The sequence below is a fragment of the Bison bison genome, unplaced genomic scaffold (assembly GCF_000754665.1).
Source record: "Bison bison bison isolate TAMUID 2011002044 unplaced genomic scaffold, Bison_UMD1.0 scf7180017864514, whole genome shotgun sequence".
NCBI lineage: Eukaryota > Metazoa > Chordata > Mammalia > Artiodactyla > Bovidae > Bison > Bison bison.
Genome location: NW_011495067.1, coordinates 598,694 through 622,444, shown reverse-complemented (window position 1 = coordinate 622,444; position 23,751 = coordinate 598,694). Strand labels below are relative to the sequence as shown.

At 36.7% G+C, this 23,751-nt stretch overlaps 1 protein-coding gene across 3 annotated transcripts in view; it reads right to left on the bottom strand.

The window, feature by feature from the left end:
• The window catches only part of WDR17 (WD repeat domain 17), a 54,706-nt gene extending 33,565 nt beyond the window's left edge, over positions 1-21,141 (bottom strand). For 2 of the 3 annotated variants that reach the window (XM_010829909.1, XM_010829912.1), the window contains exons 1-9: positions 20,926-21,140; positions 14,375-14,503; positions 12,980-13,163; positions 11,215-11,445; positions 7,887-8,138; positions 5,920-6,042; positions 4,322-4,506; positions 3,541-3,709; positions 1,521-1,612 (exon numbers count right to left, since the gene is read on the bottom strand). In XM_010829909.1, coding sequence (XP_010828211.1) covers positions 1,521-1,612; positions 3,541-3,709; positions 4,322-4,506; positions 5,920-6,042; positions 7,887-8,138; positions 11,215-11,445; positions 12,980-13,163; positions 14,375-14,503; positions 20,926-20,991 — 1,431 coding nt within the window. In that variant the 5' untranslated portion in view covers positions 20,992-21,140. Of the gene's footprint in view, positions 1-1,520; positions 1,613-3,540; positions 3,710-4,321; positions 4,507-5,919; positions 6,043-7,886; positions 8,139-11,214; positions 11,446-12,979; positions 13,164-14,374; positions 14,504-20,925 lie in introns of all 3 variants that reach the window. The other variant, XM_010829910.1, reaches the window with a different exon arrangement.
• Positions 21,142-23,751: the final 2,610 nt, after the last annotated feature.

Here is a 23,751-nt window from a genome sequence, read left to right as displayed (position 1 = left end):
CATCTGTAGAATCAAACTCAGTTTTATACCTTTTCTGGGAAAGCCCACCTTTCCCATAATGATGAAGATACTTACAGTTTTCAAACCCAATGGTATTAAAACTACAGTAAAAGAGATACTGCAAGCAACTGTTATTATTGATTGTTCTTCTAAATTTCTAAATTTTATTTTTATAAAACAAAGAAGGTTTAAGGTTGTTATTATTATAACAAATCTCTACATTTATCTGTATTCTTGGACTGGAGAAGGGTAAAGGAATATAATTAGAGCTTGTATGATTAGAAGTTTTAAAAACATAAAGGATACAATGCATACACTGGAACGTCACTTGTCAACTAGGTAATGGTCAATTCTTTTCCAAGTTTCCCAAGAATTCATTGGTGTCTTGTGACCTAAGTACCTTCTCATTAGCACTAGGCAGCCCCAACCTGACCCCACAGCCAGCCCCAAGCATCCAGGACGTCTCTTACATCATTCATGGCTTTCCCAGCGCCCAGAAGCACAGTCAGAACCAGTGTCAAAATTGCTTAAATTTAGGATAATAAATGTGGGAAAAATCAATACTGCTGGCTTCAATTAACTGTTACATGGGCCTCACAAAATAAAAAGCAGGACATTACTGACCCCTAAGTGCAGTGAGTTCATGAGGATGAACTCAGCTAATGGAGAACCCCGACTCCTTCAACTGAATGATTATAAAGACCACCTCCATTCCTGTGTCCATCCTTATAAAGATGGACCCCCCCCCCAAAAAAAAGGTTAAAATAGTAAACTGAAGACCGCCTTAGTAAAACAGCTTTAAAGCTCCAGAGAAAAAGTCACTTTAGTCTCCCCTTAACACCAGCCACAATTTAAGTACAGTAATCACTGTAACCACTTGAATGAAATTTCAAGAGATCGAGGGACAATCCTAGACCCTGTTCATATCTTCTTCCCTTCACAGCTAATGAACTGTCAATGAGATTATATATATTTTGCAAATATTAACAGAACTCAGGAAAAAAATGGAAGGACAATTCAACTCCAAGCAGAAGAAGTACAATCTGTGACACTGCCAAGAGGAGAGAGGGAGTTTTACAATGTGTTATGGAAAAATGGAATTTGAGACTCAGAAGAACTAAAACATCCAACTTTACCATCTTATAGGTGATTCTACTCTAATCAGGATCAAGACAATAAAATGATTCTATGTCAAAATCTAATCAGTGACAAAATTGGGACTGTGATTTGGGACACATTCTGAGCTTAGTCTTTTTCTAACTTTTGAGTATTTGCCTAGACAATTTTGTGGAAGATGACTTAAAATTCCTTTGAACCTCTAATGCAACTTTAGGTGAATAATTGTACCTTAGAATTAGCTACATTTTTCAGAATTCATTTTAGCATATGTATGTCCTCTTGGATTTTCTTCTAATAATGCCACCTGCTGATTAACTATTAAATTTAGAGAGAAAAGCATTGAAAATACATGAGGCCATATAAGACATTATATTATTAAGCTAGCAATAAATACATCCTACCTCATTAAATCGTTGTATCATTTTGCCCTTTTTAATATCCCAAATAAAAGCACCGTTTCGGGAAGTTGCTCCAGCAATACAATTTAAATCACCTTAGGAAACAATTTATTAGACATTATATGAAATGTTTGCCACAAATGCAACTATTTTTAAAAATGTAATTTTTGAAAAAGACTTGGGTTTGCAAAGTGCTTCAAGTTTTTTTTAATAATGAAAATTATTAATTGCATGCAAATATAAACAGAAAGTATAGTGCATAAATATATCATACAATTTCAACAATTATCAAAGTATGGTCAATCTTATTTTCGTCTATAGCTCCCTACTGGATTTTTTGGAGCAAAGCTCTAACATTGTGTTCTTTCATCAATAAACACTTGAGGATGGATGTCTAATAAAGGACATACAGGATCTCTTTTATTAACGTGATCAAACTAGTATAATCAAAAAGACTATCAATAATCAATAATCAAAAAGACTATCAATAATTCCTCAGTATTGTTACATATTCAGTCAGCATTTACATTTTTCTGACCATCTAACAATTTTAGTAATCTATTAATGGTTAGGAAAGTAAATATTTCTGTAAGCAAGACACATGAAAAAATTCATTTTCTCCATCAAAAACATAATGCTCTTTAAGAAACAAAAAATCTATGAAAATCAAACTACTGCCAAGTTAGTAGATGATTCTGAATTCGTTACAAGGCAATCAAAGAAGAGGTTTTCTCCATTAGAAGAAAGAAACAGCTTATTACCCTGCTACCTAGGACAAAAAATATAGAGGAATTATTTTGTGACAAATGACTGTAAGTACTTTACAAAATAGTCCTCACCAGTTTTTCTAGGATTTTCATTCTGCTACCCTGTTGGGGCTCTAAAATTACTGGGGAAAAGTTTTCACATTTATTTGCACCTCTAAAATTTTTCCTGTGATTCTACTCTAAAAATAGGGTAAAGAAAATAGAAGTCTGAAGACATCAAATCCTTTAAAAACCCAATATATATATATATTTTTTCAGGGCTAAAAATTCATGCGCATGAGGAGATAAGCTAAAAAATAAGCTATATACCGGCTATAAGTCAGTTTTTTAATTCATATATTAGTATTAGGACAAATAAGTAAAACATTCTACATACTTTTTAAAGTAAAAAACTCAGTTTAGTTTTTAAAGTTATTCATTACAGGAAAATTTAATGTTTTGGGAGAAAATGCCAGCAGTTTCATAGGGCATCTCTTTTCTTTTTTATGTACAGGAAAGTATAAAGGTTCTACCATACTGAGTCCAAGTAAAGACCCTAGTATCCCATAAAATCCTTCAATATTACAAAAGTAGAGTGTATACAGAATCACATGCTCATAATCAAACAGATAATCATTCTTATTCACAAAACAGATGTACCAGGGAAAGACAGGTAGCATAATTTTTAGAAAAAAAATACTTTATTTTTATATGTTTGAGTCACATGAAAATATTAAGGAAAACTTCCATCATGTAAAATACATTACACCTTTATAGGGCTTCCTTGGTGGCTCAGATAGTAAAGAATCTGCCCGCAATGTGGGAGTCCTGGGTTCGATCCCTGGGTCCAGAAGATCCCCCAGAGAAGGGAATGGCAACTCACTGCAGCATTCTTGCCTGGAGAATTCCAGGGACTGAGGAGCCTGGTGGGCTACAGCTCATGGGGTCACAAAGAGTAGGACGTGACTGAGCAACTAACACTTTACAGGCAGATCTATACAAATGCAGCTAAAATGAGATGGGTCAGTATCTTCCTGATTTACTGTGGCTTTTCTATGTGACTACACCATACAGAAGGGCCCAGAAATCAAAATGCCTGCTCAGGGAGTTTATTCTAAATTCCCCCCAAACTGTACCAACACATATGTTGATAGTAATTTGCCTCCACAATCATTTGGAGCAAGAGGGCACTGAAGGACAGAATATAATGCAGATGAATATAAAAGTTAGGAGAGTCATTCAATTGTACTCCTGATTTTAATAAAAAATGTTCTTACCTGGAGCCCATGAAAGGGAATAAATAACCCCTTCGTTCCCCGGGGATGTGTACACCGCAGTCAACGTGTTTATATCCCAGACTTTTATGGTGCCGTCAAATGAAGCTGTTGCTAAAAGATTGGGATTGTCAGGCTTGAATTTGCAGTCAAAAATAGTTTCCACATGACCCTAGGAATGCAGCGTAAAAAAGCACAGAAGAAAACCAGGCAAAATGTGAGTTCTCAGCAGGATTGTATTCTATTTTACAACAGAGGCTTCATGATCATTACAACAGAAGTTTGTAGACTCATAGAATTATTATGACTCAATAATAGAAATAAACCTTAGAAAACGCTTAATCCAACCTTGCTCAATTCATGAATGAGAACAAGAAAGCTTGGAGTAACTGGCAGAGATGGACTTTCTCCTTCATCCTGAAAGAACATTCTATTCCTCATTTTGCTTCCAAAATATAGAGCAACTACATGATTTCCAATACTATACATAGGGGTAACATGGCCTACACAATAATGGGAACACTGCCAAATGCAGAATATTTCCAATAAGCTAAGAAGACAGTACTTTTTAAAGAAATTTAATGTTTACAATATTTACAATTAAATACTTTTAATAGTTATAGACATCTTTATAAAAAGTTTCAGTCAACCAAAATAAATTCCTAATGTATGGTTCTCTACAAAAATAATCTTAGGACAATATTAACACATAAGTAAAAGTAAACATCACTTTATACACAAAATAAGCACTGCATTATAAAAGAGAGAAAAACCATAGACATACCAAGTCCCTAAGGAAATCCCACTTCTTGGCTCCCATATCATAAAGTCCAACGCCACCATCCAAGAAACAGCACACGGCGTGACCAGGAGGAAGAGAGAAGGCCCGATTCTGCGTCAGAGCTGGGGGTGGGACTGCTTCACTCGTGGACGATGTGTAATGATTTTCGGTTGGGGACTGGTTTGAAACTAGAGAAGAAAGTAATAAACCCTTATGCCAGTGGCTTTCCACATGCTGGAATGAAGTCAAAGGACTTAATTTATATAGATGCTCCTTCGTTTTCTTTTATCTAGAATTTGTATCCGGAAACTCTTAATGAGCAATGAGCAGATTTTCTGCCACAGGTGTCCTTTTGCAGAACTGCCCCCCCCACACATATACAAAATGGGATATTATTTTGAAAAGAGGTATATAGAGTACAGGTGAAACAAAATGAATAAAAATTAGTGTGAAGAATCACAGTATGTGCTGAATCTTTAATTTCTTACTGCCCATAAATGAAAACAACGCATGATTATTTTGGAATCAACGTTCTTTCAAAATGCTGATATAACAGCTTACTTCTTCCTCTACACATACAAACACACATGAAGTTTTTTCTTTTAAAACTAATAACCCTCTTCCATAAAATTTCAATCCAATGAAAATAACTATTTTTGAGATTTATTACTCACTTTAATTTAGCTTGTGGCTCAGCTGGTAAAGAATCCACCTGCAATGTAGGAGACCTGGGTTCGATCTCTGGGTGGGGAAGATCCCCTGGAGAAGGGAAAGGCTATCCACTCCAGTATTCTGGCCTGGAGAATTCCATGGACTAAATAGTCCATGGGCTCGCAAAGAGTTGGACACAACTGAGCAACTTTCACTTTCACTTAATTTACCATGCAAATTAACAATCACAATTGTCTGACATACATTTGCATCTTAATTTCTTCTTTGTCAATGTTTACTTTTTATACACTTTCATTTCCCCAACTTTGTATAAAAGTCTCCTTGCTTAGTTATTTTCTGTATATTCTTTTTTTTTTTTTTTTTGCAGCTTAAACAGTACAAATCTATTATCTTACAATTCTGCAGGTCAGATCTGATACAGGTATCACTGGGTTATCACATATTTTGTCTTCTTTCAAAAAAAACTTTCCCTTAGAATGTGAATATGCTCTTGCAAATATAATTTAAAATAATGATACCACTATAAATTATTAGATCAATCTATATTAAGTACACATTGGAATACAGATAAATATTTCCCAGTATATTTGATGCAGAGCAATTTTATTTAATCCTACCACTCTTTCTATTTCTTATTTTCACCAGTACCATCATTTCATTTTTCCCATGTAGACAATTTAATATTATTTTAATATCCTCATTCAATAACATATAAAAATATAATTTTGCTCTAAATATCTTCAATTTAGCAATATTAGATATTATGTGGCTTTGATGGTAACTTTAGCACACATATTATCAAGGGCAGTTTTTAAAAATCTGCCTTTCAGTAGCATCCAGTATTTGTTATGTTTATATCATTACATGATTTTATTTGATAGCAGCAAATATGATATTTTTAAATATTAAATTTTAACATTTTTACTTACATTTTTTCCTTGGAGGAGAATTCAGTACATGTAAGCAATGAAATCCTGTTTTCTTTAATTTAAAATTATCAACAGGTGTTGTTCTAGAAACATTCCAAATGCGTAAAACACCCACTTGGGAATCTAGTCAGATCAAAAGAAAAGCATTCTATTAGCACATTTTACTTGAAACATAAAATGCTGAGATATAAAAGTAATAACAAAATTTCAACTTGTCAGATTTTTAACACCACTTACTGACATTCTTCTCACAATGTTATATAATACAAAGAAGCAGCTGAAATGATGCTCATCCCTTAAATTTTTGGCAGGTTTTGCTATTTTTTTTTTTTCTGTTTCAAATCCCCTTCTAAGCTAAGAGGCTGCTTGCTTTTGCAGCTTTTCCCAGAAAAGACAGTTATGATGATTTTATCCCCAAAAGCACCCAGTGACAAGGTGCTCTAGGAAAGCCAGTAACAGAAAACTTTCTACCCCCACCATTAAACCTTCCTTTCTTGAAACATTTGTAAACTGCTTCCTTGCTCACCTGCAGCCAAACAAGGACTAGATGATATGCCTGAAGAGTACCTAGAACACCCCCTGCTTCCAAAATTCCCACCTTATTAAGTTACTCCAGAAACAAGACTGACAGTTTCTCAACTGATTGCAAAGTTACCATATGACCCAACAATTGCTCTCCTGCATACACACCCAACTGAATTACAGACATGTCTACATAAAGCCTGCACACACATGTTCACAGCAGCATTATTCATAACAGCACAAAAGTGGAAACAAGCTGAGTGTCTATTAACTGATTAACAAAATTTGGCATATCCATACAATGGAACATTATCCATCTATATAAAGGAATGAGTACTCATTCACACTACATCATGGATGAATCCTGAAAACTTAACGTTAAATCAGAGAAGCCAGACATAAAAGGCCACACATTGAATGATTCAATTTCTGTGAATCCAGAATATTCACTTTCTGTGAATTCAGAATATGCAAATCACAGAGACAGAAAGCAGATCAGTGGTTAATGTACATACATGTGTAGTGACTAGGGAGTGTGTTGGGGGGTCATGGAGACTGACTGTTGATGGGTACAGAGTCTATCAGGGGATGAGGAAAGATTCTGGAGGTAAATAGTGGTTACAGTTGTAACATAGAAACCTCTGAACTGTACGCTTTAACTTGGTGATTTTTATGATATGTAAATTTCATCTCAATAATAAGGACAGTAATAATAATACATAAAAACAAAATTCCCATGTTTATCATTAATTATATTGTGTGTAATTAAGTCAATTAACGTATATAAATAAGAATCTACTTCCATGTGTAGTTTAAGTGCTTAAAGAATAAAGGCTTCTTTAAAGCTGCTGAAAGGATAAAGACTCTTTTGTCTTTTATGTTAGACTTAGCAAATATGGGAAGTGTTTATACAGCAGCTGAAAGTACTTGGTTTCTCTGAATCTATGTGAATGGTAAGTCATTTAATTCCTAATGACTATTTTAAATTCCTCATCTTCCCATCCTCCATCACTTCTTAGCTTTGCTGACGGTCTTATAATTAGGAAAACATGGCCCAAAACTATCAGTGAGGCTAAGAGACCTCTCTTTCATATAACTTGTTTTTCTAGCCAGTACCTTTATTGTCATCCAGCCATGGCTGAAATTGAACTGCTGTTCCCTTTTGTATACACACAAACCCAGCCATGCACACACGTGTGTACATGCATGACATATTCTGATTTTGCCAGAAACCTGGAAAACCGGGCCTTCTTTTCATTTTTATTTGTCATTATGTTAATGATACACAATAGAAATAAAAGTAAACTTGGTATTTACTGTAATAAATGATAATATTTGAGATATTCATGTCTTATACAAAATCAGTCAATAAAATAGTGCAATTTCCCTGAGTCAATTAAAGAATATGCACATATTTAAAACTCTGGGGAACAAGGTAAAGTTACCTCCAGTTATAAACATCCCAGGAGCACTGGGAACCCAGGCCAGACACTGCACAGAAGCTGCTGCGCTGGGAAAACTAAAAGTCGTTATGCAACAAAGTGACTCGGAATCCACTAGGCGAATTCCATGATGCAGATTAGCCACGAGCAGATAGTCAGTAGAGAGTGGGTCCCACTCCAGGGCCGACACGGGGTCCTCTTCATCTGTCCCTTCAAGAGAGTCGGGTCTCAGCACGTGCTTCTGACTTTTATTACCTATTCAAATGTAAGGAACACGGTTTTCAACAAAATTTCCAAAATAAGACTAACAACTGAGATCATTTGAACTTCCTCTTTGCAGACCACTGATTCCAAGAGTCCTGGGAATACAAGTGTGGCATTTTTATGTGGAAGTCATAACTGACATGCGAATGAAGGAGAATTAAGAGTTTGTCCAAAGGATGACAGGGAAGCTGCAGTCAATGGGGTCACAAAGAGTCAGACACGACTTAGCGACTGAACTGCTAAGGATGCAGCTGGACAGAACTGCTTTGCTTAGGCAATCCCCAGTATCCTGGATGTCTTTCTATTTGCTACTGAGAAGTTGTTAGGGGAAAAAAAGTGGAAAAATAACCCATATGATCTTGTCAACAATTACAATTTCATTAAATTACAATAGCATAGGGGTAGGGAGGTGCTCGGAGAAGGCGATGGCACCCCACTCCAGTACTCTTGCCTGCAAAGTCCCATGGACGGAGGAGCCTGGTGGGCTGCAGTCCATGGGGTCATGAAGAGTCGGACATGACTGAGCATCTTCACTTTCACTTTCATGCATTGGAGAAGGAAATGGCAACCCACTCCAGTGTTCTTGCCTGGAGAATCCCAGGGATGGTGGAGCCTGGTGGGCTGCCGTCTATGGGGTCGCACAGAGTCGGACACAACTGAAGTGACTTAGCAGCTTAGCAGCAGCAGGGAGGTGCTCACCAACAGGAAGAATATTATGTTCTGATTAAAAGCACAGGCTTTGGAGCGTTGCCTGGGTCCAAATCCTAGTTCCAAGATACTGAATCTCTGTGTGCTCACTTTTTTATTTTATGGTATAGAACACAACGACACCTTTTTTTTTTTAAGAATAAATTAGTTAATTGCCTTGAAGTGGGTGTATGATAAACGCATCCCAATATTTACAGTCATCTGTCCTCATTCATATTACCATTTGCCACATCGTAATTCACTCCTGGCTACCAGAACAAACAGGCAGCGAGAAAAATAGGGAGACGAAACAAATGAAATTAAGTGAAGAAAAGGACCAGCAAACAATCCTCTTATTTCTTCCAAATTATATACACACTGGTGATAATGAAAAAAAGGCTTCTGCTGACATACCACACAGAAACTGCAATTAAATGTTCCTCTTGTTTGCAACAGAAAGGCAGTGAAACAGCTAAGTTTAGAGATTACAACCTTAACAGAAGTACCAATTATTCCTAAGTATCATAAACTTTAAAAGAAGTACTTACTCAAAAAATAAGACAATTCAAAGATACCATAGCTCTTCCTGCAACGACATCATTACCTGCTGTCTTCCAACATAACAGATTATAAAAGCAACATTACATAAGCACTACGCCAACATTTCCAAAAGGAAACAATGAAAATTTGATTAGTGCATATCCCTGGAATAATACCAAAGTCAATTTAATTAAAACATTTCTACTATGAAGTTTGAAAACAGATTTTCTAATGATCTGCTTTTGTCTAAGGATATAACCTGAAATAGCTAAAGCAGTAGTTTTCCACCTCTTTTGGCCCTGCTTCCGCTGCTGCTAAGTCACTTCAGTCATGTCCGACTATGTGTGACCCCATAGACGGCAGCCCACCAGGCTCCCCCATCCCTGGGATTCTCCAGGCAAGAACAGTGGAGTGGGTTGCCATTTCCTTCTCCAATGCATGAAAGTGAGAAGTTAAGGTGAAGTTGCTCAGTAGTGTCCGATTCTTCGTGACCCCAGGGACCGCAGCCCACCAGGCTCCTCCAGCCATGGGATTTTCCAGGCAAGAGTACTGGAGTGGGGTGCCATTGCCTTCTCCCTCTTTTGGCCCTAGAATCCCCTATTAATATTAGAATTTTTACATGAAGTCCAATACGGAATAAAGTGGTGTTTTTCAGACTGAAAGGGAACAGAAGGCTTGAAGCCTCAGCTGGACCACCTACCAAAATATCCCACCCCACCCCTGCCCAACACACACAAAGAAATCCACAGACACACTAAGCAGGGTTTAAAAATCACTGCTTCCAAATGATGGATGAACTGCACTATTGTGGGCAGTCCTCCATGAATATTTATTTCTTCCAAGAGAGACAAAGACAGGACAGCAGAGAGCTTGAGATCACAGTCTGCTCTGAGAGCCTCGAGGACCAAACAACCATCTGTGGTGACAGGAAGTTGCTCAGAAGGGAAGGGGGACCACCCCTCAGGACAAGACCTAATGGTGCTGGTATCAATGCCAATGCTCTCTGAGTTTCAAACTCACAGTTTAGAATGCAGTGGCAGAACTGAAAAGCAGTGCTTCCTTCATTACCCGTTAGCTCTTGCATATGTAAGGAAAACATACCACAGGGCTATACTAATGTTTTGTGCACATTAATTGCTAAAGATCCTATAGAATAGTGAAGTCAAGGAATCTGTATTGGGTTGTTACAGGTTGAATTGTGTCCCTAAGAGATGGTGAAATGTACTAAAATGTCTTACAAATAAAATTTACTTCTAATGGTTATTTGGAATCGGCACAGTACAGGATAATATTTGCACAATTATTGTGCTGTGTGTGTGTGTGTGCTCAGTCGTGTCCAACTTTTTGCAACTCCGTGGACCACAGCCCACCAGGCAACTCTGTCCATATGATTCCCCAGGCAAGAATACTGGAGCAGGTCGCCATTTCCTTCTCCAGGGGATCTTCACGACCCAGGGACAAAATCTCCATCTCCTGCATTTGCAGACGGATTCTTAACCACTGAGCCACGTGGGGAGCCCAAGCACAACTATTATTTAAAAATTAAAATACTATTAACTTTCTATGCCATGTAAATATGAAAATTACGTATGTAATTTGAAATTATGTATGTTATATGAAACATACGTAAATACGTTAATTACGTATGTTAATATGAAAATATGAAATGTAAATATGTAAATATGCAATTACGTAAATGTAAATATGAAATTATGTATGTTAATATGAAAATATGAAATGTTAATATGAAAATATGAAATGTAAATATGTAAATATGAAATTACGTATGTTAATAAGAAAAATAAAATTTAAGACATCTGACTGAAAAAAACATTCTTACCTGGCTGAAAAATTGATAGACTTCCATCAACATGACCAAAGGCAACCTTCCCCTTTTTCTGTGTATGCCATCTGAACATGCAGATATCAGACAGGAAGCTGTGGGCGTCTCTGTGCACAGTCACCCCACTGTCTGGTCCTGAGATGGTCCAGATGAACAGCGGGCCTCTGTGGGAAGCAAATGCCACAGCATCACCAGCATTCCAGCACCAGCTAAGAGAGGCAGGCGTCCCTGGAATAAATTAAATACAGATACACAATCGAGAGATGTGGCATAAGACCATGCCATTCAGTATTATCTGCATCCTACGCTTCCAAGACAACCAAAATACAAGGTTATGTTCATTATTTTAAAAAATTACCTCTTATTTGGGACTTTAATTTATACAGTAACCCGAAAGACTACAGGGAACATGCGGAGAGAACGTCTATGATGAAAAAGTATACCTAGTTTCTGGTTTAAAACTACTCATGTGATCATATGCTTCACATACTCAAAGAGACTTACAGAGTTCTTTCTTTCTTTCAGGAAACCATATATTGGGTTGCCCCAAAAGTTCATTTGGATTTTTCTAACTGGAACAAACTTTTTGGGCAACCCAATATTAAAACAATGAATTCTTACTGTAAGCAATGAAAACTTACAAGGAGTATTTTTGTGCATAACACCTACTTTAGGTGTTCTAGGTGTACAGTTTAGTATGGGATACAATTCCTGCTTTAAAGGCTATTAAATATAAATTGGGGTTAAGTATTATTCTCTCAGTTGCGTCCAACTCTTTGCGACCCCACTGACTGTAGCCCACCAGGCTCCTCTGTCTGTGAGATTTTCCAAACAAGAATACTGGAGTATTCTGGCCATTTCCTCCTCCAGGGGATCTTCCCAACCCAGGGGTCAAATCCGGGTCTCTTGCATTGCAGGCATAAGGATTAAATGTACGAAAAGTTAAATGTGCTTCTATACGCATTTAATAACAAAATTAATGCTACAAACTATGATCTTATCAGGAGTTTAGATTTAAATTTTAGTTTTGCTTTAAATTAAACAAGTCACGTTACCTAAGCCTGGTTCTTCATCTGTAAAATGGATCTGACTAAAATGAGCTGACCACCTGTTTCACATAAACATATACAAAGTTAATTATTAAACTCTTATAATTGTCTCACTGAGTAAATTGCCTCTAATTATTGTCTTTATATTTATTTTTGAATTTTTAATGTTATATTTAAACATAAATTATCTGGTACAGATTATGTTTTTAATTAATCAGTGTACTAAGTCTGATTGGAGAAGGCAGTGGCACCCCACTCCAGTACTCTTGCCTGGAAAATCCCACGGATGGAGAGCCTGGTAGGGGGCAGTCCATGGGGTCGCTAAGAGTCAGACACAACTGAGCGACTTCACTTTCACCTCTCACTTTCATGCACTGGAGAAGGAAATGGCAACCCACTCCAGTGTTCTTGCCTGGAGAATCCCAGGGATGGGGGAGCCTGGTGGGCTGCCATCTATGGGGTCGCAAAGAGTCGGACATGACTGAAGTGACTTAGCATAGCAAGTCTGATTATTTCATGAAATTGTGTTTTGGTTTGTACGCATCCACACACAGAACCATGAATCATGACATAAAATGTGTTTCTTACATAGACTTTCATTAGAGAGCTTGGAAAACACTACTTTAAAACCTGAGCTTACTGAAGTATAATACTTTGCTTATTGAAATAAAAATATTTCATTCAATGAAGTAAACCCCAGTTAAGAGAGATACCTTTCATACTGTCAAGTTTAGCAATGACTTTTTGTTCTGCAACATTCCAAATGATCACTAAATTATCGGCACTGCCACTCGCAAACAGGTCAGGGTTATGTGGACACCAGGAGAGCGCTGTGATTGTTTTCTTATGTTCAGACATGATTGCGTGGAGTTTGAATTCATTATAATGGTGATCCAACTAGAAAAAATATAAATAAAACATATCAGTGCTTCTTTCTAGGTAATACACTTTCCATTAATAATCACATCATTTTTTAAAAGCTGCACATACGAAAATGAGTATATTTAATAACAAGATATGAACACAATTCAAGCTTGGTCCACTTTCAAGTGAATTCAAATGTATTCAACGGAACAAAATCATTTTTTTTAAAAAATAAAAGAAGACTGACATTAAACATATCAATTTTAAAATGAGTAAAAACAAATGTATATTTAAATATGCATAATTAAGAGATTTATTATATTTTCTGAAGCCCTATCTACTTATGAAGGAAAAATACCTTGGTCTTGAAATAATTTTTCTGCAGTTTTTAAATTGTATTTTAGTAAAAAAATGTACATTAAGTAAGCCAACTGCTCATTACTGCATTATTAAGATATGCGAGGTTTGCAGAGCAGTGGTACCATTTGGACCTGTTTTATGTTATTGCTTCTTGGAAAGGGCATTATGTTGTTTTTATATGCAAGTGGACAAAATGAATAGCCTAATTTTCCTATTTCCTTTGTAATTGTGCCATTAATTAGTAGATCAATTCATCTATCATTTTTAACATGTTTATGACATACTGTTATATACTGTATTTGTCATTTTGTTGAACCTGGTTTTTTCCTTGAACACATAACGAACCTTTCACAGTATTATATGATACTTTTTCAAATCATTATTATATTATCTATTAATGCCACCAATCTTTCTTTAACCATATATTTGCAGTAAAACCTTAACAGCTAACATAGTCTCCTATGCCCAACGCCATGAGCCTGTTTAAAGGTATAAATGCATTTTCTGTACCTGTAGGGATGAACAGGTTTATAACTTTTAAAGTAGTTAGTCATTTAGGTTACCAATGGTAGATAATGCAGATGTAAAGTATCTAATAGAAAAAACTGCTGTAAAAGCCATTCAGCGGAAGAGTCTACAAATACAAGCGCATGAAGAAGTCATTTCGCATATCAGTGACCCTCTCTGACTTTACAAATAACCCACATGGGGTCTTAAGCGCAATGCAGAAAACTGAACTCAGGAATTTCAAATCGAGTGTTAATTAAATATTTTTATTAACTAAACTGCAGACTTTAATAGCATTTCACTAGCTTTTCAAACTTAATTAAATATTAATCTTATCCTAAAAAATGAAAAATTGAAAAGAGTCAGCATTCTTTTACCTGATAAACATAGATGGCCAGGGTGGCACAGTAGGCAAACCTGTCTCCACTGGCAGCGCACACATCTCTGTTCCACGGCTGACACCCAGCAGCCAGCAGTCCCACCTGCCTTACCTGGGACATGTTCACCTTGAAAAGCAAATTCAGAGGAATGCTGGTCATCTCCATTATTCAATAAATCACCTCTTCACTGTTTTACATCTGCGTTCCTAAATCCTTATCTCTATGCCCTGAAAAAAATTTCCACTAGCACTATTAATCTCAGCTTTCAAAGAATGGGAGCTGAAATCTCCAAATAGCAATAGACATCAAGGCAGGTCATTTCTATTAGAGAGGTGAGATTATAAAATAAATGACGACTGACATTTGATCAAGGGCTGGGAACCCCACCAGCAGTGACGGGGACAGAGTGAAGCGTAAAGCGCTCATTCCTACCCAAAGGGTCTAGTACCACTGAATTCCCAAAGAGACAGAAATATCCAGAATTTCATGTAAATGTACCAGTTTTTAAATACTGGCAATTCATTCAAGGCAGCAAGTTCAAATGTAAAACACTGTGAGCCAACCCAGTATTGGGAATATTGTGACCTCTGTCTCAGAACTTCAGTTTCACATTGCCTCTGGCATCCTTACAAACACTATCTGAGGTACATAAGACAGGAATACAAGCTGGGTTACCAGTGGTCTTCACTGTGAAGAGGGGACGAAGGAAACTGGAAATCACAGAATATACATCGTTCATATGGCAGGGCAGAGGATTTTAGAGTAAACAAGCCTAGACTCAGTTATGTTAACTCTCATTTATTTAAAAAGCTACTTTCTTCTTTATATCTCTTCTATTTCATAGTTCCACTTCCTGAAAAGATCTCTTTTTTCTACTCCAATTTTTCTCTCTTCACCCCATTAAATTCCCTTATCTGAGTGGAACTAGTGATGTAAATAATATGCAGTGAAAATCAGCACGATAAAAAATCTGTGCTTTTGAGTGCTTACCAGTATAAGAAACTGCTACAAATATCTGGTTTCTTCCTCCCCTAATGACACCACGCATTCTTGATAAGTAATAAAAAAAATACACACTTTCCCTTTCACAATGTTACAGCAATATTACTTTTCACTGAAAATATACATTATTTAAACTACATGTGAATTAAATAGGCTTTTATAGTTTATCCTTGGGATGTAAGGTTTGTGTGTAAACAAATTTTGAGTTTATATTTGGGAAAGAAACGTGAGACTGTCCACACCATTTTGCATTCCCAACAGACAAAAATGAGTGTTCCTGCTACTTGACCTTCTCACCAAAGTTGTTGTCGTCAGTGGTTTAGATGGGCCAGTCTAACAGGCATGTAGCAGCATTTTATTGTTGCTTTAATCTGCTATTCCCTAATAACCTGTGATGCTGGACATCTTTCCATAAGCTTCCATGTCATCTGTCATCTTCAGTGAGGTGTCTTTTCAAGTCTCTTGCCCTTTTATTTTCTGCTGTAATTCTTTCTTATATTCTGCTTACTTTGGATTCAATTTGCTCTTCCTTTTCCAGTCTTCTACGGCAGAAGCTTAGATGACTGATTTTGGAGCTTCCTTTTTTTCTAATACATGCATTCAATGCAATAAATTTCCCTCCATACACTCCTTTTCCTGCCTCCCATAAATTCTGTTAAGTTGTATTTTCAGTTTCACTTAGTTCAAAATGATTTTTAATTTCTCTTGAGAGTTCTTCTTTGATCCTTATGTTATTTAGAAAAGTGTTGTGTAATCTCTAAGTACTTGGGGATTTTCCAGCTCTCTGTTACTGATATCTAGTTTAGTTCCATTGTCTCAGAGCAGACACTATTATTTCTATACTTTTACATTTGTTAAGGTGTGATTTTGGTCCAGAATATGGTCTATTCTGTCAATCTCCCATGTAAGCTTGACAAGAATGTGTAATTTGCTATTGATAGATGAAGTAGCTGATAGACATCAAATTACATCCAGTTGCTTGAAGTGTTGTTGAGTTCAACTATGTCTCTACTAATTTTGTGTCTACTAGATCTGTTCTATTCTGACAGAGCAGTATTAAAGTCTCCAACTATAATAGCTGGGCACAGATGAATATCCCTGCCGTATCTGACTTTGGTGCTGATCCTTATTTAATCTCTTTCAACTGTGCTTTTGTTTTTTTGCTTTTTAGTGTGCCATGTAATTTTTTGTTAACAGGAGAACATGATGTCACTGTTTAAAAGAACTGTGGCCAGTAGTAGGTCTTTAGTGTTGTGATGTTAAGATGACTCTGTAGTCCCATGACTGTAACTAGTTCTCTGTCTTCCAATAAGCCCATGCCCGTGGACTGGGAATTTCACCAGTACTCTTGGAGATTTTCCTCCCCGAGTGGGACAGGATGGTTAGCAGGGGCTGGCTACTTCCCTTCTCCCGGACAGGTTGGGTGCAGATATCATCTCTGCAGATCAGGCTCTAGTAAAACAGGACAGCCTTGTTAAGAAGAAGGATGTTCTGACATATTTCAAAACAATTCCTTTTCCTCTCCCCTTGCCAGAAGCATGCAGGGTTCTTTCTCTGATATTTACTGTGAAAACCTAGTAAAGGTCCTGGAGGCAAAACTTAGAAAAGCCTGGAGACCTCCTTAATTACTGGGTCCCCCAGGAGTTTTTAACTCTGGGACTTGACACACGAGCCTCCAGCAAGTCACTAATTATCGCTGAGGTTCTCCACTCCGACTCTGGTTCCCACGGAGGTTTCTGCAGGTGGGTTTCTGCTCTGACGCACTGTGATTCTGCCCATATGCTTATCTCTCCAATTTGGGGGCAGCAGTTGGCCTGGTGACTTCAAATCTCTTAGGAATCTAAGGAGGAGTTGTTGATTTTTCAGTTTTCATTGTTTTGTTTTGTTTTAGACCACAGTGAGGACTTCTGAGCTCCTCACATGCCAAACTAGAAATGATTAAGTCCTTCCGCTAACTCTTTATTAAAAAAAAAATCACTTCTAAACCCATGCTAATATATTTTTACTGTATCATGTATCTTGATTTACTTCTTTTTAGTTCCTAAATTCAGGTAATATAAACATTTCAATATTTTCATACAATTTGGTCTGCTGTGGTATGTTCCTGGGCAGCTTTTACAAGTCTTATTATAGTCCAACAACTTAAATCCTTTAGAATTCAGAGTTGAAGAACTTTTCCAAACCAGCCATTAAAATAATAAACAGGAAAAAACAAAATGGCAGCTTCTTTAAAAAATTAGGGTTTTTGAATGAGATATTAAAAATCATGCATCATTAAAGATATGAATACTATCACATCTACAAATCTAAATTATGTATTTAAACTGCTAGTATTTGAAACTTTTTTGTTATTTTTCAAAAGTATCATTTTATATATATATACATATATCTCACTTTTATTAAGTGATATCTACAATTGCTGAAGAGACAAAGTGTCCAGAAGCTTTTGATATTATGGTCAGCATGAAAGGTTACACAGTTAGTTATTCTGCATCACTGAAAATAGAAAACATTCAACTGAAGGCCCATGTCAAAATACACATTTATATTTTAAATATAAATCCTACAAAACATGCCACACATATAGGTAATCCAATATATTTCAAATGTATGTGACAGGTAATTTTCTATTTCTGATAAATATTATGTACTCTTTTTATCTGTACTTAGGAATATGTTGCATTTTTATGTGAACCACCTAAGTATTTCCATGTCCATCCTAAACATGTACTGTTTCAGAAGACACCGTCTTTTTGGCCCAGAAACAAAATATACACTGTAAAGATGAAGTCAGTTCGCCAAATAATGCAGGTTTACAAAGGATTCAGGAAGAAAGCCTGAGCACTGTCACCTCACAAGCAACTGACAATGTCAGCAGTCTGGCAACTGCAGACCTGCAGAAATACTATTTTTATTTTTTCAACCTAAATTCTATTTTTTGTTTCAATCTTGTATGAGACACATGACACATACATTGTAATTACAGTGAAGGGTAAGTGTATAAAATGCCAAAAAAAACAAATTATAAGAATATACTTGAATTAGATTTGTATAACAATAAAGCTCATCTCTGCACAAGCAAGATTACAATATAACATAACCATGAAATTTAAATCTAGCTAGAGTTACAACACTGCCAAAAATAGTTATAAAACTAAATTAAAATCCAGTTCATATACATGTGCCATTTTTGTAGAAATATATGTTATGCTATAAATATTAATTATATCAAATTTATATAGCAAATCAAATATATTTGCTATCTTATATGGAATTTATTTATATAAAATATATACATTTGACATTAAATATATATTGACATCAAATATATTATATTTTGTCATATATATTTTGATGTATATATAGTCATATATTTCTATATTTGATATCAAACATATATTTATATCAAATATATTTCCTATCAAAATGCTGTATTTTATGTCAAATATATAAATATTTTTGATATTTTATATCAAAGTATAAAGGCCAATTTAGTGATCTTAAGATAAAACTCATATTTGTATGTGATTTTTCAAACACATTTCTAAATTATAATTTTTTTCTTAAAAGCCAACTTATCTTTTCCAGTAAACATTAAAAAACAACTATGGAAAAATATGGCATGCTGAATGCTGATTATATAGGGTATATATGCACATACATAAATCTGAAAAATTATACAGTGGAATTTTAGAAGAAATTAAATAATCATGTTTCAATTTTCATTATTTATAATAAGATGTTTCATTGTCATCTAAGTCTGTATAAGAACAGATTAAAACTTGTCCCAAAGCTCAAACTCATGAAAAGGATATGGCAATTTTAGGGTTGAACTACATCTACGTATGAGACCAGGTTATTCTTTTAATATGTCTCAGAACAATAAATTCACTAATAAAGGCCAACAGTGTATTAAAGGACAGACTGGAGTTATGGTGGACAGAAAGATTTCGAATCTTCACAAAATCTCCATGAGCTGTCTTAAAATCACTACAAAGGAACACATAATTTTAGTAAAACAAAACCTTCTGTTTTAAATCAGCCACTCCCCTCGACCCCCACAATTAGACTATCATCCCCTTTCTTTTCCACAGAGGAATATACAGTCTACACCTGAAAAAGAGTCTTCTGTCTGAACATCCAACACGCACTGTTATTACATTTAAAATACACAACACAAAAAAAGATGCTAGAGTCACAGTCTGTGTACACGTCTCTGTGTGTGCGTGTCTGGATGGGTGGGTATGTGCGTGTGTCCAGTGCAACTTCAAATACTGCTATTAAACTCATACGCTAAACATTTCTATCATTTATGGGTAAGGCTGGAATTCAGGATAGTAAGCTACCCACTGATTCTCAGCCTGCCTTATGAAGAATTCTTTAGAATCCACAACACGAGGATTATTCTCCAGAGTTAGATATTTATTGGCTCCAGAGATGTTTGCCAGCTTGTTTCACAGCTGAAAAAGAAATCTGCAACAAAAAAACCCAAGAGGCTTAAACTGCTGAGGATTTATAATTAAAAAGATAAACTAAAAGACGTAAAGTACTGAGAAAATATCTTTGATTGATGTGATTAGGATAGCACCCTGAAGAAGTAAGGAGAAAGGAACGTTCAGTACTGCGTATCTTTAGTAATACATGTCCTCAAACCACTGGAGAAGTAAATGGCAACCCACTCCAGTATTCTTGCCTGGAGAATTCCATGCACAGAGGAGCCTGGCAGGCTACAGTCCATATGGTCGCAAAAGAGTCGGACATGAATGAGCGCTAACACTGCTCACAAACCACGGTGGGGAAAAGCTGGTAAAACTACATGAGGATATTCTGTCTCTTGTTCCACTCATGAATGAAAAGTAAAATCCACAAATTGCCTTCATTTAAACAATCAAAGAATCTTTCATTTAAAAGGCGAACATAATCAAAGAGAAATCCTATGCTATTCTAAACTAAATCCATGTTGATAAGGTATCTAATAAAATGGCAGTTTTCTGCCATTGCAATAATAGACCAGAATAGCTATGCTATGCAAAAGTTGCCATAGTAACAATGCAAATCCTTTTGAAACATAATTAATTGCCTAAAAATTTATCAAATGGAACATGGCACTCTTCTTCAGAACATTTTTTTCATTTTCTTTTACAATATTATTATAATACATGGTATTAGCACATTTCTATCATGAAATGTTTTTCCTTAAGTAAACAGACTTTCTTGAAATTATTTCTATTTTCATCCATTAATCTCATTAGAAAGAATTTTATTTTATCTTAAAAGCCTAAAGACAATCTGCAAACATTAAGAATTCATCTGAAAACAGGATAGAAAAAAACACTTTTCTTCAATATATAATGATGACTATCCTTATGTATTATGTTCTTACCTCTACTGTTCAATCTATCAAATAAGTATCTTATTTATCCTCAGAATACTGCACTGCAGAAATGTCCACAATATAAATGACATAGAAATACAGCTGCATGTGAAGTAAAGCAAAAAAAAAAAATCACAGAAAAAATTATAAATACAACATAAATGTATCTTACTCTTTGCAGTCCTTCATACCAATCATCTTGCTCAAACCAATGTGAAATGTAAGTCATCCAAGCCATAGAATGTTTCTACTTTAATCAAGGCAATTGGAAACCAGCATCAGAACAGTCAGCACCTAAAGTAATAACAATGCGTTTCAACCAAACGGGTTTACCAAACTCTGTCTCATGAAATGTTGCTCAGCATAAGAAGCTAGAAGTACAAACACATTTCAGCTGCAACAGCTTTAATAATTTAGAAATAACAGTATCTGTAAAAACAATGCTAAACCAGAACATGCAAACCTATAGTCAAATGAGAAATAAATAATAATTATGTCGTATAGTACTAGCGAATGCTATGTCAAATATTTTAGTTAAGCTTTCAGTTTTCAGTCTAAAAAACATCTTGGATTTAACTTTTGCAAGAAATAGGTAAACTATTTCTAAAAGTAATCAAGTTAAAAAGTAAGGAATCCAGAAGAAAACACAAAACAACAAGAAACAGAAAATGTGTTCCATTCTTAACATCAGGAGTTGGATATAAAACTAGATTAAAGCCCTCAGGTGAAAAGCGGTACAATGAAAGGCCGATCCTGTACTTCCACCTGCTGGCACCGTTGAGAGGAAAGCCAGTCAGCTGACTGCCAATCACCTAAGTGCATCAAAAAGTTAAGCACATCACCTAACAGAGTGCAAAGCAAACAAGGGAATGCCAAAGAGTGAGGAGCCCAGCCACTGGAGAAACCAGACAGTCTAACGGCTTCACCTGTGACAAGGTGTGGGCAAGGGAGATGAAGCCACCAAAGCGGATAGGAAGGAATCGGGTAACATTGTGATGTTCAAGTCTTCAAGGCTGACGTCAACTAGAAAATCAATTTAGAAAAACCGGAGGTCCCTGACGTTCCAGCTGAGCTGCCCTCACCTGGAAGATCGCCTCAGGCTTCAATGGGGTGCTCAGGAGAAAGAGGGGGGCAAGTCAGACACTGTCCCGAGCAGGCAGGGCACGCAGGAAGCACTGGGCCGCAGGGAGCTGACAGGCATGGAACTCAGACTAGGTCTCTGAAGCCTCCTCTCAAATGAAGCACAACCCTTCAGCTAGGAATCCTTCAGAGAGGAGACACATGCCCTTACCCCCAGGGACGATGAGGAGGGAGTAAACGCAAACTTCACGTGCCTCTGGGGAGGGACAGACGCCCCCTCCCCAAACCCCAGAACAGGGAGAAGGAAGAAGCAAAAGCTGCCAGCCCTGCCCCGCCTGAGGCGGGGAGCAGGAAACTGCCACAGGCTCCCATCCCGAACCAAGACAAACCCAGACTCCTCATTGGAGAGGAGCAAAAGCGTTCTCTTACTCAGCACCCACCGCAGGTGCCAAGCGGAGTCTGGCTGCCTCGGAGGAGGGATGAAGTCAGGGAGACACACAGTCCTCTCTTAAAAACCAGATTCCCCCCAGTCATGGAGATTAAAAATCATGGGATAATCACACACAGGGGTGCTACACAGTAATTAAAAAGAACTACACACAATGAAATGAATGAAGCACATAATGTAACTGGCCTGAAAGTCACACATAAATATCACAGGATTCTGTTTATAAAAGTTTAAAAACAAACAAAGCGAATCTACGCTGTTAGAAGTTATGGAGAGTTTTCTTCAGGGAAAAGGAAGTCATGACGGATAGGAGCCACGAGGGGGAATACCCAGGATGCTCACGGTGTTTCTTTTATGCTCATTATGCTAATGTACAAATTTGCGGCTACACAACAGTCAAGTGCACATTTCTGCTGTCAGGTATATAATCTAAATAAAGAGAAATTATACACTAAAAATCCACAGCAGTGCTTTCTAGGACTAACAAAACTAAGAGGGGAAAATAAACTGAAATGAATCTGTCCACAAGTACATAGGTATTGTATAACTAGGCTATATTTTCTACCATCACTCGGACATTTTCATTTATCTTTTTATTTCCCCCTGGAGTTTTCTGCCCCATTATGGGCCCCAGTCATCATATTTCATAATGTGTTAAGTCTCTCTCAGAAACATGCACTAATATTTCTTTAACTCACAAGTAGTTTTAGAAGCAATATCAGGGACAAGCAGGTGAGGAAGGCTGTGACAGGAATAATCTCAAAACAGGAAATACGTGAAGACCAGAGTCTACTAAACAAGGGGCGGGGGAATGAGATGGGCTAGATTAACGACGTGGATTTGGGTCCACAGGAAAATCAACAGAGTCTGATGACCTGGCCATGACTGGTTCACAGTGGATGCCTGTTAATGCCATGCCCATAATAGATCCTCTCAGTCCTTAATTCCCACTATTCCACAGGAGTGTTCCCTGAGCAATCTCTCCCAGCCGGCTCCTAAATGCTTAGAGATCTGTAGAGACACAGCTCCCATCCCAGCATTTCATGCGTTGACCAGACTTTCCAAGATATTAAATAGCTACACCCTAAGAAGCTGTGAAAAGAAGAGAAGCGAAAAGCAAAGGAGAAAAGGAAATATATACCCATTTGAATGCAGAGTTCCAAAGAATAGCAAGGAGCGATAAGAAAGCCTTCCTCAGTGATCAATGCAAAGAAATAGAGGAAAAAAATAGAATGGAAAAGACTAGAGTTCTCTTCAAGAAAATTTGAGATACCAAGGGAACATTTCATGCAAAGATGGGCTCAATAAAGGACAGAAATGCTATGGACCTAACAGAAGCAGAAGATATTAAGAAGAGGTGGCAGAACTGTACAAAAAAGATCTTCACGACCCAGATAATCACGATGGTGTGATCACTCACACTCACCTAGAGCCAGACATCCTGGAGTGTGAAGCCAAGTGGGCCTTAGG